The sequence below is a fragment of the Pseudophryne corroboree genome, chromosome 3 (assembly GCF_028390025.1).
Source record: "Pseudophryne corroboree isolate aPseCor3 chromosome 3, aPseCor3.hap2, whole genome shotgun sequence".
Taxonomy (NCBI): Eukaryota; Metazoa; Chordata; class Amphibia; order Anura; family Myobatrachidae; genus Pseudophryne; species Pseudophryne corroboree.
In genome coordinates this window covers 402,659,236-402,678,477 of record NC_086446.1, presented here as the reverse complement: position 1 = coordinate 402,678,477, position 19,242 = coordinate 402,659,236, and the positions used below count along the sequence as shown (strand labels likewise).

General features: G+C 48.0%; 1 protein-coding gene across 5 annotated transcripts in view; it reads right to left on the bottom strand.

Annotated features, from left to right (window-relative positions):
• The window catches only part of LOC135055731 (glycogenin-2-like), a 59,734-nt gene that overhangs the window by 5,709 nt on the left and 34,783 nt on the right, over window positions 1-19,242 (bottom strand). For 4 of the 5 annotated variants that reach the window (XM_063960128.1, XM_063960125.1, XM_063960126.1 and 1 more), the window contains exons 7-8: window positions 4,438-4,648; window positions 2,175-2,270 (exon numbers count right to left, since the gene is read on the bottom strand). In XM_063960128.1, coding sequence (XP_063816198.1) covers window positions 2,175-2,270; window positions 4,438-4,648 — 307 coding nt within the window. The remainder of the gene's footprint in view (window positions 1-2,174; window positions 2,271-4,437; window positions 4,649-19,242) is intronic. The other variant, XM_063960127.1, reaches the window with a different exon arrangement.

Here is a 19,242-nt window from a genome sequence, read left to right as displayed (position 1 = left end):
ATCCCTCTGTGCATCTCGCATATATAGAAATACATCCTTTAAATGCTCTATAGTCAATAAAATACTGTCCCTGTCAAGGGTATCAATATTTTTAGTCAGGGAATCCGACCAAGCCACCCCAGCTCTGCACATCCAGGCTGAGGCGATCGCTGGTCGCAGTATAACACCAGTATGTGTGTATATACTTTTTATGATATTTTTCCAGCCTCCTGTCAGCTGGCTCCTTGAGGACGGCCCTATCTATAGACGGTACCGCCACTTGTTCTGATAAGCGTGTGAGCGCCTTATCCACCCTAAGGGGTGTTTCCCAACGCGCCCTAACTTCTGGCGGGAAAGGGTATACCGCCCATATTTTCTATCGGGGGGAACCCACGCATCATCACACACTTCATTTAATTTTTCTGATTCAGGAAAAACTACGGTAGTTTTTTCACATCCCACATAATACCCTCTTTTGTGGTACTTGTAGTATCAGAAATATGTAACACCTCCTTCATTGCCCTTAACGTGTGGCCCTAATAAGGAATACGTTTTTTTTTAATTCACCGTCGACACTGGATTCAGTGTCCCTGTCTGTGTCTGTGTCGACCGACTAAAGTAAACGGGCGTTTTAAAACCCCTGACGGTGTTTTTGAGACGTCTGGACCGGTACTAATTGTTTGTCGGCCGTCTCATGTCGTCAACCGACCTTGGCTCGTGTTGACATTATCACGTAATTCCCTAAATAAGCCATCCATTCTGGTGTCGACTCCCTAGAGAGTGACATCACCATTACAGGCAATTGCTCCGCCTCCTCACCAACATCGTCCTCATACATGTCGACACACACGTACCGACACACAGCACACACACAGGGAATGCTCTGATAGAGGACAGGACCCACTAGCCCTTTGGAGAGACAGAGGGAGAGTTTGCCAGCACACACCAAAAACGCTATAATTATATAGGGACAACCTTATATAAGTGTTTTCCCTTATAGCATCTTTTTTTATAGATTTCTAACGCCAAATTAGTGCCCCCCCTCTCTGTTTTAACCCTGTCTCTGTAGTGCAGTGCAGGGGAGAGCCTGGGAGCCTTCCCTCCAGCCTTTCTGTGAGGGAAAATGGCGCTGTGTGCTGAGGAGATAGGCCCCGCCCCTTTTTCGGCGGCCTCGTCTCCCGCTCTTAACGGATTCTGGCAGGGGTTAAATATCTCCATATAGCCCCCGGAGGCTATATGTGAGGTATTTTTAGCCAAAAAAGGTTTTCATTTGCCTCCCAGGGCGCCCCCCTCCCAGCGCCCTGCACCCTCAGTGACTGCCGTGTGAAGTGTGCTGAGAGGAAAATGGCGCACAGCTGCAGTGCTGTGCGCTACCTTAAGAAGACTGAGGAGTCTTCTGCCGCCGATTCTGGACCTCTTCTCGTTTCAGCATCTGCAAGGGGGCCGGCGGCGAGGCTCCGGTGACCATCCAGGCTGTACCTGTGATCGTCCCTCTGGAGCTAATGTCCAGTAGCCAAGAAGCCAATCCATCCTGCACGCAGGTGAGTTCACTTCTTCTCCCCTAAGTCCCTCGTTGCAGTGATCCTGTTGCCAGCAGGACTCACTGTAAAATAAAAAACCTAAGCTAAACTTTTCTAAGCAGCTCTTTAGGAGAGCCACCTAGATTGCACCCTTCTCGGCCGGGCACAAAAATCTAACTGAGGCTTGGAGGAGGGTCATAGGGGGAGGAGCCAGTGCACACCACCTGATCCTAAAGCTTTACTTTTTGTGCCCTGTCTCCTGCGGAGCCGCTATTCCCCATGGTCCTTTCAGGAACCCCAGCATCCACTAGGACGATAGAGAAATAATAATAGCTTACAGCAACATTAGCTCTTGATGGGGATTCAGTATGGTTTACTGGCGGACGGGATGCCGGCTGTCAATATCCCGACAGCGGCTTCCCACCCGTCAGAATACTGGCAGCGGGGCCATGAGTGGGAATAGCCCTGGTGTGCCGGGAATCCGGCTGGCGGCACTGTCGGGATCCTGGCGTTGGTATCCTGATCGACAGGACCCCAACAGACGACAAATTAAACGCATCCCCTTTATAGAGGGCACACACAGTAAGATGCTGATTGGTCCTGTCCTGATCTACAGTGCTGCGCCATATGATTCCTGCTGTAAACCAGATACACGTGAGAGTCATGTGAACTTACAGTGTTATCAGGACTTTCTACATGAGCTTCCTGGGAGCAGTCTGAGGTGGGATTCTCATTTTTTATCTGGAGTTCAATCCTTCCAAATTGATGCTGCTGACAAAAGAATCAGACCCAGTGTATGAAACAATTACATTTGTTCACATTTGTCTAACTTAGCAATAATAGGCATGTATTAATAGATAACAATAACAGGCATCATTTGAGATATGCCTTTCTGCTCATACATGATTCACAGTTGAGAGCACATACCGAAGGCACAGACCCACCAACATTTAGAGATTCTTACCATCCCTATTTCTCTGTAATAGATAATTCTCCTGTTGGAAGAGGAATTTTGTATTTCAGTGTTAACGATGCCTGACCTTGTGTGTAAGGCACTGATTGGATGACTGGGGTCAGTCAGTGGTTACAATGCACACACACAAAAGTAAGGCATTAGCAGCACTGAAATTCAAAATCCACCCGGGTACAGGGTGTTGGGTGGACGAGTGTCTTTCAGTTGGCAGGAGATGTTATTCTACTAATGGATGGAGAAGGTTTACAATTATATATTTAGTATGGGTGGATATTTCATTTAACAGATACTGGGGCAGATGTATGAAGCCTGGAAAAATGATAAAGCAGTGATAAGTGGAGGGTGATTACGCACCAGCCAATCATTACGGGTTTGAAAAATTACAGTTAGGAGCCGATTGGCTGGTGCATTATCACCTTCCACTTATCACTTCTCCAGGCTTAATACACCTGCCCCAATATATTTTATTTGCAGTTATTCCAGGACTATTTTGCTGAATCTACACAGGTGCCATGTTCAAGTAGGATATGTCATTCAGACGTGGCTGCTTCTGGATTGGAAGTCCTGTCAAATTCAGTAAATGACTTTGCCTATTTAAAATCAATGGGCGTAATTCAAATAGTATTCCCACTAGCAGCCACTAGATGGCGTCGAACTAGTTTAGTCGGACTAAGCCACTTTCCGAGGCTAAACCAGACAATAATGGGCACGATAGGGGACATCAATTGGGGCGATAACATTTAAATTCCCCCCCAGTATGTTGGTTACTAGAACTGTAATAATTCTTGGTATTTAGAACAAGATTTCTGTCTGCACTCCATTGATTGAATACATGCCAAGGAAGTACAGAAAGTTATTCAATATGTAGTTGTCAGTTTTTCAGCTACAGTTCATTCTGGGGTTTTCAACTGGCTATCGCAGGCAGAAGCCCAATTTTAAGTGGAGTTATTCCATAAAATTTTTACCAATCACAATAATTATTTTGATTAGCTATTAGTTATTTTTGGGTGAAGTTATCCTTTAAAACAGGGGTCAACTTTCAAAACACATCTATGATCAATATGTTCCATGAAAACAAATTGAATTTAATTTGCAACTATTTCAGTAAATTTATTACAGGTGGAACAGTGGATATACTGTATACTACTAAACAGATGGGGAGTCTATACCATGAGATCACCTCCAACTGTAAGATGTACAGATAAGTCTACATTGACTGGCGGGTGCAACTGGATTGCTGTGACTAGCGTGCCTGCCTATGGGTACTTGCACATAGTCGCACCAGCGATCCATAGGAAAAGAACTGTGTGATTGCGCACCTGGGAGCATGTAGTTGCTGCCCCAACGTGTGTGCATGTGTAAACGCATCACACAGTTTATTTCCTCTACAGCTCCAACACGGAGCTGTAGAGGAAACTTGCTAATTCCAACTATATGATAAACTATTTGTAATTGTCAGTATAAACTATTTCAGCTGACCATATCTATGTGGTGTGTGGCTGCAGGAGATTAAATGTGTGGCTGCATAGATGCGTTTAGCTGCAATAATTTTAAACAAACAGTTATACCTACTTATAAACCAAACAGCAATGTTATTGTCTCATGTGTACAGTGTCTGACTGCAATGTGAGATGTAATTTGTTCAAGTCAGGAGTATGACTGCTGTCTGCTCTATTTATGTTTATGTGACAGGCAAAATCAGTGCTGGTGGCTGCCAATCGTGAAATATATGGGACAAACAGTAGCACAACCTTGTCCACCACACAGTTGAATCTAAGGATGACAGGTAAGCACAATTTACCTAATTTAATACTTATTGCTGAATTTCTCAATAAGAAACTTTTGGGTTAGGGGTGCCATGAACAAAATGCTGATACTCTAGGGCACTGTGACTCAAGAAAGTTTGGGAACCACTGCTTTAATGTTTGAAAGCATCCCCAATCATTGATGTATAAACAGACTTACCCTTTCATCTGTACCGCCAGGCTCCTCCTGCTCTGTTAATAAAGGTAGAATGTCTGAAATGTAAATTTTCCACCAGAGATTGATAAATGAAAGATGTTGATGGCCACTTAATGATTCCTCTTCTACAATTGTCCTGGTTTGTGGGTTATATTTACAGTTCCAAGGTTTAGGTGTACCAATAAAATGAACAACCTTTGCCTCTGATCCAAACCTAAAAAAGGAAAACATATATTTCAGGTACATCATTGTTAAACATTTCTTTCAAGTATCTAAGAAGTAGGTCAAATAAAGAATACCCACTACTGTCTTTAATACATTCATACATTTCACTAAGGGTTAAAACACACTATGCTTTGCATAGGTTTGGGTATATGTCGACAGTCATAATGTTGACATTCATCATGTAGACAGTGGTGACTTACTTAAGGCTGCTCCAGCGGCGTCAGCTGATTCCTGGCGGTCATGTGGCTGTGACTTCTGGGTCAGACCTTCAATCCTTGGCATGTGGGCGAGTATTTCTCCACTATCCCTAACACCTTTCTCTAGTGCATATCCCTAACCCCCTTCCACGCATCTTAATCCTAAAGTCGGCATTCTGAGAACGTCAACATGTTGCCTGTTGACATTTTAACTGTTGAGAAGCGGCAGGACTTGCATGCCGCCGCTTATTACATTTACCCCTAAGTATATATATACTTCCCTATCAGTCCGTAGAGGATGCTGGGGTCCACATTAGTACCATGTGGTATAGACGGGTCCACCAGGAGCCATTGGCACTTTAAGAGTTTGAGAGTGTGGGCTGGCTCCTCCCTCTATGCCCTTCCTAACAGACCAGAAACTGTGCCCGAGGAGATGGACATCTTCGAGAGAAGAATTTAACACAGATAGTGGCGAAATTCATACCAGCTCACACATACAAGCAGATCAAGCTAACGAGCTTGAAAAACTCTGCCACTGCTGAAACATTACTTACCAAGTAAAAATGCAGTACATAACTAAACAAAGTTGTACTGAACCAGATAACGGTTGCAGGAAAACAAAGCGCTGGGTGGGCGCCCAGCATCCTCTACGGACTACGAGAAAAGGATTTACCGGTAGGTAACCAAAATCCTATTTTCTCTTACGTCCTAGATGATGCTGGGGTCCACATTAGTACCATGGGTATGTACCAAAGCTCCCAGAACGGGAGGGAGAGCGCGGAGGCTCCTGCAGAACTGATTGACTGAACTTCAGATCATCAGAGGCCAAAATATTGAACTTGTAGAACTTAGCAAACGTGTTCGACCCAGACCAAGTTGCCGCTCGGCAAAGTTGTAACGCCGAGACACCCCGGGCAGCCGCCCAGGAAGACCCCACCTTACATGTAGAGTGGGCCTGAACAGATTTTGGACACAGCAATCCTGCCGTAGAATAAGCATGCTGGATAGTGAACCTAATCCAGCGAGATATAGTCTGCTTTGAAGCAGGACACCCAATTTTCTTGGGATCATACAGGACAAACAAAGAGTCCGATTTCCTGTGACGAACAGTCATCTTCACATAGATTTTCATAGCCCTCACAACATCCAAGGACTTTGACAAAATTGAGGAGTCAGTAGCCACTGGCACCACAATAGGTTGGTTGATTTGAAATGCCGACACAACCTTTGGAAGAAACTGCTGACATGTCCGGAGCTCAGCTCTATGTTCGTGGAAGATCAAGTAAGGGCTTATACAAGACAAAGCCCCCAATTCTGACACACGTCTAGCAGAAGCTAAGGCCAACAACGTGACAGCCTTCCATGTAAGAAATTTGACCTCAACCTCCTGTAGAGGCTCAAACCAGTCCGACTGGAGGAACTGTAACACCACGTTAAGGTCCCAAGGCGCCGTAGGTGGTACAAAGGGAGGTTGAATGTGCAGAACTCCCTTCAAAAAGGTCTGAACCTCAGGGAGGGCAGCCAATTGTTTCTGGAAGAAAATGGACAGGGCCGAAATCTGGACCTTCACAGATCCCAACCTCAGGCCCATATCCACACCTGCTTGCAGGAAGAGGAGAAAACGTCCCAGTTGAAACTCCACTGCAGGTAACTTCTTGGACTCACACCAAGAGACATATTTCTTCCAAATACGATGGTAATGTTTAGACGTTACCCCTTTCCTAACCTGTATCAGGGTAGGAATGACCTTCTTCGGAATGCCCTTCCGAGCTAGTATCAGGCGTTCAACCTCCATGCCGTCAAACGTAGCCGCGGTAAGTCTTGATAGGCGAATGACCCCTGCTGCAGCAGGTCCTCCCGAAGAGGCTTTGGCTCTACCTGCAAGAGATTCAGAAGGTCTGCGTACCAAGCCCGCCTTGGCCAGTCTGGAGCAATGAGGATTGCTTGAACACTTGTTCTCCTTACGAGCTTTAGAACTCTTGGAATGAGTGGGAGTGGTGGAAACATTTACACCTACTGGAACACCCACGGAGACACCAGGGCGTCCACTGCCACTGCTTGTGGGTCCCTCGACCTGGAACAATAACGTTGAAGCTTCTTGTTGAGACGAGAGGCCATCATGTTTATTTGGGGTAACCCCCAAAGGACTGTTATTTTCTTGAACACCTCCGGATGGAGACCCCACTCCCACGGATGGAGATCGTGTCTGCTGAGGAAGTCTGCTTCCCAGTTGTCCACACCCAGAATGAAGATTGCAGAGAGCGCCAACGCGTGTTTTTCTGCCCAGAGGATGATTCTTGTCACCTCTGACATCGCAGCTCTGCTCTTCGTTCCACCCTGTCAGTTTATGTAAGCCACTGTCGTTACATTGTCTGACTGTACTTGAATGGCCCAATTTCTTAGAAGACGGGCCGCCTGAAGAAGACCGTTGTAGACGGCTCTCAGTTCCAGGATGTTGATCGGCAGGCCAGTTTCCAGACTTGACCACCTTCCTTGGAAGGTTTCCCCTTGAGTGACTGCGCCCCACCCTGGAGGCTAACATCAGTGGTTAGAAGTACCCAGTCCTGAATCCCGAACCTGCGGCCCTCCAGAAGGTGAGGCAATTGGAGCTACCAGAGGAGTAAAATCCTGGCCCTTGGCGACAGCCAAATTTTCTGGTGCATGTGTAGATGAGATCCTGACCACTTGTCCAGGAGATCCAGTTGGAAGGCCCGAGCATGGAACCTCCCGTACTGGAGAGCCTCGTAAGAGGCCACAATCTTTCCCAAAAGGCGAATGCATTGATGAACCGACACCCGGGCTGGCTTCAGCACATCCCGGACCATTGTTTGTATCACCAATGCCTTTTCCTGTGGAAGAAACACCCTCTGCACTTCCGTGTCAAGGCTCATCCCCAGAAAAGACAACCTCCTGGTTGGTTCCAAATGAGATTTTGGAAGGTTCAAAATCCAACCGTGGACTCTGACTAGGCGGGTTGTGAGTACAATGGACTGCAACAGCTCCTCCTTGGACGATGCCTTTATCAGTAGATCGTCCAGATACGGAATGATGGTTACCCACTGTTTTCGGAGTAGAACCATCATCTCCACCATCACCTTGGTGAACACCCTTGGTGCTGTAGAGAGGCCGAATGGCAGGGCCTGGAACTGGAAATGACAGTCCAGTAATGCAAAACAGAGATAAGCCTGATGCGGTAGCCAAATCGGAATGTGGAGGTACGCATCCTTGATATCCAGGGATACTAGGAATTCCCCCTCTCCCAGACCCGATATCACTGCCCTGAGAGACTCCATTTTGAACTCCTTCATTAAAGGGTTCAGTGATTTTAGGTTCAGAATGGGCCTGACCGAACCATCCGGTTTCGGTACCACGAAAAGGTTCGAATAGTAACCCGTGGCTTGCAAATGAGGAGGTACTGGCACAATGACCTGTGCCTCCACCAACTTCTGGACCGCTGCAAGCTGGCAACTGGCAAGCCTGATTTGAAAAATCAGTGAGGAGGGAGATTTTGAAATTCCAACCTGTATCCCTGGGACACAATATCTATCACCCAGGGATCCTGGCCGGACGATACCCAGACGTGACTGAACTGTCTAAGCCTCGCTCCCATTGGCCCCACCTCCAGGCCGTGCGGTCCACCATCATTCGGAGGACTTCAGCGTACTGGAAGCAGGCTTAGTTTCCTGGGAACCTGCCGCAGCAGGTTTCTTGGATTTAGCTCGACCTCCCCTAAAGAAGGTATTGGACGGCTTGGCCTTTCTAGGCTTGTTAGACCGAAAAAGGACTGTGATGCTGATGAAGAGAAGGATTTCTTCAGAGCAGGTGCAGCTAAGGGAAGGAACGGAGACTTACCCGCCATAGCCGTGGATATCCACGCATCCAAAGCTTCCCCAAAGAGAGCCTGACCTGTGTAGGGTAGGGACTCCACACTTTTCCTGGATTCCGCATCGGCCGACCACTGGCGCAGCCACAGTCCCAGACGAGCTGGAACAGACATGGAAGAGACCCAGGTCTTTCATGGATTCTACCATAAAACCTGCTGAATCGTGAATGTTACGCAAAAACAATTCATCACCTTATCCATTGTATCCAAATCCACAAGTAAGGTGCCTGACCATTATACTATAGCTTTTGCAATCCATGCACTAGCAATAGTGGGACGTAATATGGCCCCCGAAGCTGTGTACATTGATTTAAGTGTATTATCATTTTTTCTATCAGCCGTCTCCTTTAAGGCGGTAGATCCCGGAACAGGTAAAACCACCTTTTTTAAGAGTCTGGACACAGATGCGTCAACAGTTGGCGGGCTTTCCAATTTTTTTCTATCCTCCTCAGGGAAAGGAAACGCCACCTGGACCCTTTTAGGGGTCTGGAATTTTTTCTCAGGGTTTTCCAATGCTTTCTCAAATATAGCATTGAATTCCTTTGACGCAGGAAAGGTTAGCGAGGATTTCTTATTTTCAGTGAAAAAAGCCTACTCAACCTGTTCAGGTGTGGTATCATTAATATTCAATACATCCTTGATAGCCTCTATCATCAATTGCACCCCCTTTGCAAGAGAGGCAGACCCCCGCAACACAACCCCAGTACCGTCTGTGGTATCAGAATCGGTATCCGTGTCATCTTGCATGACATGAACAAGCGCACGTTTGTGGGGGTATATAGCGGAGTGTCCTGAGGTACCAGAATCGGGCCATACTGCCATAGAGTTCTGTAATACCTGGGTTGCGGATTCATTACTTGCAACCCTATCTGAAATCTGAGAAATCCAACATTTGATAGAGGAAAAACCACTCAGGTTCCCTTGCTGGAATCTGTGTTAAACCAGTGCTATCCTGATTACATGGAATGGGATCATCCTGGGAGGACATATCCTCCGCAGCATATGACACAGTGTTCCTGGACATAGCTAAAGGAGACCACAAAACACTCCACACACACACAGGGGAGGGCAGACAGAGTTTCACCCCCAAGAATGGCAAGAGAGACACAGAGATTGGAGCCAACCCACACACAGCGCTTTTAACCAAAGGGAGACCCCTTGTCAGCGGTGACTGTGCACCTTAATAGGATACACAGTCATATTGCAGTCTACCCCCCCTTCTACAAACCCCTGGTATCGTGAGAGATAGCTGGAGTTGCTGTGGAGGGACCTTCTTTCTCCTGATCAGCGCTGTGCAGGCAGGAAAATGGCGCTGAACGCTGCTGGGTCCGCTCTGAGGTGAAGCTCCGCCCCCAAAATGATGCTGCCTTCCCGCACTTCGTCTGATTATACTGGCCGGAGGATTGATGCTGGCTGAGATCCTGGGACCCCGACAGGCTTTGTGACCAGTGTAGGGTGTAAGCGCTGGCCCAGGGCGCCCCTCACCGCTCTGCACTATGGTAGATGGTAGAAGTCACCGGCGGCAGGTGGAATAGCCGGGACGGGAGTCAGAGTGTGACAGGCTCAGCGTACAGATAGAAATTACCGGCGGTGGAAGGAGAAGCCGGGGCGGGAGCCGAAATGTCACGGGCTCGGACAGCAGCTTGCTACCTGTATGGTGGATGAAGTCAAGGTGTGCAAATAGGCGGGGTACTAACGCGTTTCGTCACAGACCATGTGACTTTATCAAAGGTGACTTCTACCATCAGGTTGAGCCACAGAGATACCTCGGCTCCCGTCCCGGCTTTTCCAACTGCCGCCGGTGACCCTTGCCAGCACGCCGCTGATAAACTGTATCCACCAACTCAGGGATAAGCACGTCCTCTCCTCTGCCGTATTATCAAGCACTGGGCACTGCAGGAACATACGACCGAGGACGCTCGGTCGGGACCAGCCCACGGAGAGGTACATATTCATTCATACAGCAGTTTCTTGTATTGCCGCACTTAGATCCTCACTACGGCAACCAATAATAGACACTTGTGGATCAGCTGCTTACCTGATTGTGGATTTCCATATGGATATTTAATTGGATGTTTCCTCACCAAAATCGGAGGGTACTATTTCCAGTATATATATTTATAAGTTCAAGGTGTCTTGCTTCTAATCTTGGTTTTATTATATTACCTTTATTGTTTTTATGTGTTAAATTTAATGTTATCAATACAATAAAACAGTTTAAATTTCCACACGTCAGCTCCTAATTAGCATTAATTTGCTCTAACACATTGTGCAGCCATCTTTTTTTCTTACATTTTCTAAACCGTCTATACCCCATGGTACTAATGTGGACCCTAGAATCCTCTAGGACGTAAGAGAAAAAATGGAGAAAGAAAAAGTACCAGCCAATCAGCTCCTAACTGCCATTGTTCAAACACAGCCTGTAACATGGCAGTTAGGACCTGATTAGCTGGCACTTTTTCTTTCTCCATTTTATCAATCTCCAAGCGATGATGCATCTAGACCAGTTACAAGGACACACAAGTAGCCTTATGGAAAACTGAAGCTAAAATTATTTGAGGCCTGGTAATTTTTGGAAACTAAAACCGTGGGGAAGACTTCCTGTGCAAAGCAGACTTCCTGTTAGCCAATTGAAAGGCATTGCATGAGATTGCTTTAAAAGTTAACTGTATAAAAGTTTACACACATAAGTAACCAGAGTTTGCACATTTTTCAAGTATCTTTTGTTCTATCTTCTAAGGGCCACTGATTTTGGACTCTAATTTATAAGCAGCAGGTTGCATGAGGACCTAATTGTCTAAAGCTGGGTACAGACTTGTCCAATCCTCAGGAGATCCTATCCCAGACCGACTAGGCGTTCCGACCTTGGACAAGTGTGTACCCTCACCTAACCGATCATTTCATTCCCATCTCCTGGTTGGGTCAAATGGTTTTTAAACATGCTTAAAATTCAAAAAAACTAATTTTATGGTAAGAACTTACCTTTGTTAAAACTCTTTCTGCGAGGTACACTGGGCTCCACAAGGAATAGACATAGGGGTGTAGAGTAGTATCTTGATCCGAGGCACCAACAGGCTGAAAAGCTTTGACTGTTCCCAGAATGCACAGCGCCACCTCCTCTATAACCCCGCCTCCCTGCAGAGGAGCTCAGTTACCTTGTGATTGTGTCGAGACGCCATCAGATCTACGTCTGGAAGGCCCCACTTTTCCACTAGGAGTTGAAACACTTCTGGATGGAGGCCCCACTCGCCGGCATGTATGTCCTGATGACTGAGAAAGTCCGCTTCCCAATTCAGGACTCCCGGAATGAATATTGCCGATATGGCTGGTAGATGGCGTTCTGCCCAATGTAGAATCCGTGAGACTTCCTTCATTGCCAAACGGCTTCGAGTGCCGCCTTGATGATTTATGTAAGCCATTGTGGTGGCGTTGTCCGACTGCACTTGAACAGGGCGGTTCTGAATTAAATGCTGGGCCAGGTGCAATGCATTGAAGACCGCCCGCAACTCTAGAATGTTGATTGAGAGGAGGGACTCCTCCTTGGTCCACCGACCCTGAAGGGAGTGTTGCTCCAGCACCGCTCCCCAACCTCTGAGACTGGCATCTGTCGTCAACAGGACCCAGTCGGATATCCAGAAGGGACGGCCCCTGCACAATTGTTAGTCCTGGAGCCACCAGTGCAGCGACAGATGGACCTCCGGAGTCAATGAGATCATGTGAGACCTTATCCGGTGAGGCAGGCCGTCCCACTTGGCTAGAATTAGCCTCTGGAGGGGGCGAGAATGGAATTGAGCATACTCCACCATGTCGAATGCTGAGACCATGAGGCCCAGCACCTGCATTGCCGAATGTATCGACACTTGCGGACGAGAAAGGAAGCAACGAATCCTGTCCTGAAGTTTCAGGACTTTCTCCTGAGACAAGAACAACCTCTGGTTGTGAGTGTCCAATAGTGCTCCCAGGTGCACCATGCTCTGAGCAGGGACCAGGGAGGATTTCTTCCAGTTGATGAGCCACCCGTGGGCTTGTAGAAACCGGACCGTCATATCCAGATGACGTAGGAGAAGTTCTGGGGAATTTGCCAGGATTAACAAGTCATCCAGATACGGCAGTATCCTGACCCCTTGATGGCGGAGTACCACCGTCATCACCGCCATGACCTTGGTGAAGACTCGCGGAGCCGTAGTTAAACCAAAAGGTAACGCCTGAAACTGGTAATGGAGGTTGCCATCGCAAGCCTCAGGTATTGCTGATGTGACACTGCTATAGGAATATGCAGGTAACCATCCTGTATATCCAGGGAGACCATGTAGTCCCCAGGTTCCAAGGCCAGAACTATATAGCAAAGGGTTTCCATACGGAACTTGGAAACCTTCACAAACCTGTTCAATGCCTTGAGCTTGAGAATGGGCCGGGAGGACCCATTCGGTTTCGGGGCTAGAAACAGCGGAGAATAGTACCCCCGGCCTCTCTGCGCAAGAGGCACCTGTACTACGACTCCTGTATCCAGGAGGGTCTGTACCACCGAATATAGAGTGTTTGCCTTTGTCTGGTCCAACGGGACGTCTGTCCGGCAAAATCGATGAGGGGGTCGGTTTTTGAAGGCTATGGTGTAACCTCGAGTGACGACTTCCCGTACCCAGGATTCTGAAGTGGTCTTCAACCATTCCTGGGTATACCCTAGAAGCCGGCCCCCCCCACCCTGGGATCCCCCAGGAGGAGGCCCACCCCGTCATGCGGCAGGCTTATCGGGTCTTGGAAGCTGGCTGACGGGCAGCCCAGGCTCTTTTGGGCTTCGGCTTACCAGGTTTGGAAGTGCGGGTCTGCTTGTTGTACGCCTGACCTTTTGCTTTACATGAAGGACGAAAGGGGCGAAAGGAAAGTGCCTTTAGCCTTCGACACAGAAGGAGTGGTACTTGGCAGACAGGCAGTTTTGGCAGTAGCCAAGTCAGCGACTATCTTATTTAAGTCCTCCCCAAACAGAATATATCCCTTGAAAGGGAGTACCTCCAGGGTTTTTCTAGAGTCCAGATCCACAGACCAGGATCTCAGCCACAATATCCGGCGAGCCAGGACTGACGTAGTAGAGGCCTTGGCTGCTAGGATACCGACATCAGAAGCCGCCTCTTAATATAGCGAGAAGCTGTGACAATATATGACAAGCATTGTCTAGCATGGTCAGAAGAGATTTCAGCTTCTAACTCCAAGGCCCATGCTTCAATAGCCTCTGCAGCCCATGTTGCTGCAATAGTGGGCCTTTGTGCAGCACCCGTGAGGGTGTAAATCGCTTTCAGACAACCCTCCACACGTTTATCCGTAGGCTCTTTGAGAGACGTGACGGTAGTGACAGATAGAGCTGAGGAAACCGCCATCCTTGCCACATGTGAGTCTACTGGAGGAGGTGTTTCCCAATTTTTAGACAGCTCTGGCACGAGGGGATAGCGAGCCAGCATCTTCTTTTGAGGCACAAACTTCTTACCCAGGTTTTCCCAGGGTTCCTGATGTATATCCACTAGGTGGTCAGAGTGAGGTAAAACTTGTTTAACCACCTTCTGACGCTTGAACCTATCTGGTTTCTTAGGAGGGATGGATGGCTCGGGATCATCCGTAATCTGTAAAATCAACTTAATAGCCTCCAAAAGATCAGGAACATCCACATGTGAACTACCCTCCCCATCAGCAGTATCTGTGTCAGAATCTGTGGGGTCAGTGTAAGTGCCGTCTTCAGCAGACGAGGTGTCAGTGACAGCAGTGGATTGCGAGGAGATAAGAGCTCGCTTAGAGGACCCCTTGGACTTAGGCGAGCGAGGGTCAGACTTTTTAGTAGTCAGGGACTGGTTCAACTTCTTCAATTGAGCAGATAAGTCGTCCGCCCACGGCGGGTTAGCTGCAGGGACCACATACGGTTGTACCGGCATAGGGGGTCCCATAAGGGGTGTTAGTTTATTAACTAGCGTATGTAGAAGCGTGGAAAAAGCGGACCACGGTGGGTCATTAAGTACCTCCGTTGCCACAGTCCCACTGGGGAGCAAGGAGCCTCCAGAACCAGAGCCCACAGCTGCTATAATCTCCTCATAGGGATCTGTGGCTTCAGCAACACCGGCAGTGTGTTCAGCCCCAGAACCGTTACCCGCAGAAGCAGACATGATGTAACTTGCAGTATCACGTAACACAGTACAATTGGCAGCAGCACAATACCTCTTACCCAAACCCCTGCGCAGTGTAGTCAGCACTAGCAGAGATAAAGGAGAGATATGGTGACTAAAATCACAGAGAAAAATATGTATTAAAGTATATCTTTGTGAAAATCCTATATAAATATAAAACCTGATGCACCAAGCCCCCTCAAGTTATAGAATATAGGGATAGCAAGTTGAGTGAGAGACACGAAATGGACACCACTCAGCTAGCTTATGCACACACAGATAGTCACAGTTTGTACAATGCAGAGGTTATTACTAACAATAATACTGCACTGGACTAGCTTATATATATATATATATATATATATATAGCTATGTAGTCAATAGATATAACACTGCATAGTAAGAACTGGATGTAGATCACAGGGTAATTGTACTAGAAAACCCTGACTAAATGCACTCTTTCTTAACTAACACTGTCTAAAAAGGCAGGTAGAATACTTAAGTGTCATGTAAAGTCACAGCACTGACAACCAGGCGGCTTTACACTGGAGGATTTGCCCAAGCAGTCCCAGGAACAGTGAAGCTGAGAGAAATGGCGCCCAGACACTGACAGGGAGTGAGGTAGAGACAGATATGCAGCTCCAGGGCGGGAACATTTGCGGGAAATGGCGCCCTGGAGCTGGGGGACGGGCTTCAGGTCTAAGCCTTATCCCCCTGCTGGCAAAACCACCAGGTACTGCGGGCTATTAAACTGGTTTAGAGAGAAAAATAAGATTTTACTTACCGATAAATCTATTTCTCGTAGTCCGTAGTGGATGCTGGGGACTCCGTCAGGACCATGGGGATTAGCAGCTCCGCAGGAGACAGGGCACAAAACTAAAGCTTTAGGATCAGGTGGTGTGTACTGGCTCCTCCCCCTATGACCCTCCTCCAAGCCTCAGTTAGGATACTGTGCCCGGACGAGCGTACACAATAAGGAAGGATATTGAATCCCGGGTAAGACTCATACCAGCCACACCAATCACACCGTATAACTTGTGATCTAAACCCAGTTAACAGTATGACAAAACGTAGGAGCCTCTGAACAGACGGCTCACAACAATAACAACCCGATTTTTTTGTAACAATAACTATGTACAAGTATTGCAGACAATCCGCACTTGGGATGGGCGCCCAGCATCCACTACGGACTACGAGAAATAGATTTATCGGTAAGTAAAATCTTATTTTCTCTGACGTCCTAAGTGGATGCTGGGGACTCCGTCAGGACCATGGGGATTATACCAAAGCTCCCAAACGGGCGGGAGAGTGCGGATGACTCTGCAGCACCGAGTGAGAGAACTCCAGGTCCTCCTCAGCCAGGGTGTGCCCCTGACCAAGTAGCAGCTCGGCAAAGTTGTAAAGCCGAGACCCCTCGGGCAGTCGCCCAAGATGAGCCCACCTTCCTTGTGGAATGGGCATTTATATATTTTGGCTGTGGCAGTCCTGCCACAGAATGTGCAAGCTGAATTGTACTACACATTCAACTAGCAATCGTCTGCTTAGAAGCAAGAGCACCCAGTTTTTTGGGTGCATACAGGATAACAGCAAGTCAGTTTTCCTGACTCCAGCCGTCCTGGAAATCTATATTTTCAGGGCCCTGACAACATCTAGCAACTTGGAGTCCTCCAAGTCTCTAGTAGCCGCAGGTACCACAATAAGCTGGTTCAGATGAAACGCTGACACCACCTTAGGGAGAAACTGGGGACGAGTCCGCAGCTCTGCCCTGTCCGAATGGACAATCAGATATGGGCTTTTGTGAGACAAAGCCGCCAATTCTGACACTCGCCTGGCCGAGGCCAGGGCCAACATCATGGTCACTTTCCATGTGAGATATTTCAAATCCACAGATTTGAGCGGTTTAAACCAACGTGATTTGAGGAATCCCAGGACTACGTTGAGATCCCACAGTGCCACTGGAGGCACAAAAGGGGGTTGTATATGCAGTACTCCCTTGTCAAATTTTTGGACTTCAGGAACTGAAGCCAATTCTTTCTGGAAGAAAATCGACAGGGCCGAAATTTGAACCTTAATGGACCCCAATTTGAGGCCCATAGACACTCCTGTTTGCAGGAAATGCAGGAATCGACCGAGTTGAAATTTCTTCGTGGGGCCTTCCTGGCCTCACACCACGCAACATATTTTCGCCACATGTGGTGATAATGTTGTGCGGTCACCTCCTTCCTGGCTTTGACCAGGGTAGGAATGACCTCTTCCGGAATGCCTTTTTCCCTTAGGATCCGGCGTTCAACCGCCATGCCGTCAAACGCAGCCGCGGTAAGTCTTGGAACAGACATGGTACTTGCTGAAGCAAGTCCCTTCTTATCGGCAGAGGCCCTGAGTCCTCTGTGAGCATCTCTTGAAGTTCCGGGTACCAAGTCCTTCTTGGCCCATCCGGAGCCACGAGTATAGTTCTTACTCCTCTACGTCTTATAATTCTCAGTACCTTTGGTATGAGAAGCAGAGGAGGGAACACATACATCGACTGGTACACCCATGGTGTTACCAGAACGTCCACAGCTATTGCCTGAGGGTCTCTTGACCTGGCGCAATACCTGTCCAGTTTTTTGTTCAGGCGGGACGCCATCATGTCCACCTTTGGTCTTTCCCAACGGTGCACAATCATGTGGAAAAAACTTCTCGATGAAGTCCCCACTCTCCCGGGTGGAGGTCGTGCTGAGGAAGTCTGCTTCCCAGTTGTCCACTCCCGGAATGAAAACTGCTGACAGTGCTATCACATGATTTTCCGCCCAGCGAAGAATCCTTGCAGTTTCTGCCATTGTCCTCCTGCTTCTTGTGCCGCCCTGTCTGTTTACGTGGGCGACTGCCGTGATGTTGTCCCACTGGATCAATACCGGCTGACCTTGAAGCAGAGGTCTTGCTTAAGCTTAGAGCATTGTAAATTGCTCTTAGCTCCAGTATATTTATGCGGAGAGAAGTCCCCAGACTTGATCACACTCCCTGGAAATGTTTTCCCTGTGTGACAGCTCCCCAGCCTTTCAAGCTGGAATCCGTGGTCACCAGGACCCAGTCCTGAATGCATAACTGTGGCCCTTTAGTAGATGAGCACTCTGCAGCCACCACAGAAGAGACACCCTTGTCCTTGGAGACAGGGTTATCCGCTGATGCATCTGAAGATGCGATCCGGACCATTTGTCCAGCAGATCCCACTGAAAAGTTCTTGCGTGAAATCTGCTGAATGGAATCGCTTCGTAAGAAGCCACCATTTTTCCCAGGACCCTTGTGCAATGATGCACTGACACTTTTCCTGGTTTTTTGGAGGTTCCTGACTAGCTCGGATAACTCCCTGGCTTTCTCCTCCGGGAGAAACACCTTTTTCTGGACTGTGTCCAGAATCATCCCTAGGGACAGCAGACGTGTCGTCGGAGACAGCTGCGATTTTGGAATATTTAGAATCCACCCGTGCTGTCGTAGAACTACTTGAGATAGTGCTACTCAGACCTCCAACTGTTCTCTGGACCTTGCCCTTATCAGGAGATCGTCCAAGTAAGGGATAATTAAGACGCCTTTTCTTTGAAGAAGAATCATCATTTCGGCCATTACCTTGGTAAAGACCCGGGGTGCCGTGGACAATCCAAACGGCAGCGTCTGAAACTGATAGTGACAGTTTTGTACCACGAACCTGAGGTACCCTTTGTGAGAAGGGCAAATTTGGACATGGAGGTAAGCATCCTTGATGTCCAGGGACACCATATAGTCCCCTTCTTCCTGGTTCGCTATCACTGCTCTGAGTGACTCCATTTAGAATAGGTCTCACCTAGCCGTCTGGCTTCAGTACCACAATATAGTGTGGAATAATACCCCTTTACTTGTAGTAGGAGGGGTACTTTGATTATCACCTGCTGGGAATACAGCTTGTGAATTGTTTCCAATACTGCCTCCCTGTCGGAGGTAGACGTTGGTAAAGCAAACTTCAGGAACCTGCGAGGGGAGACGTCTCGAATTTCCAATCTGTACCCCTGGGATACTACTTGTAGGATCCAGGGGTCCACTTGCGAGTGAGCCCACTGCGTGCTGAAACTCTTGAGACGACCCCCCACCGCACCTGTTTGTACGGCCCCAGCGTCATGCTGAGGACTTGGCAGAAGCGGTGGAAGGCTTCTGTTCCTGGGAATGGGCTGCCTGCTGCAGTCTTCTTCCCTTACCTCTATCCCTGGGCAGATATTATGGGGACGAAAGGACTGAGGCTGAAAAGACTATGTCCTTTTCTGCTGAGATGTGACTTGGGGTAAAAAAGGTGGATTTTCTAGCTGTTGCCGTGGCCATCAGGTCCGATGGACCGACCCCAAATAACTCC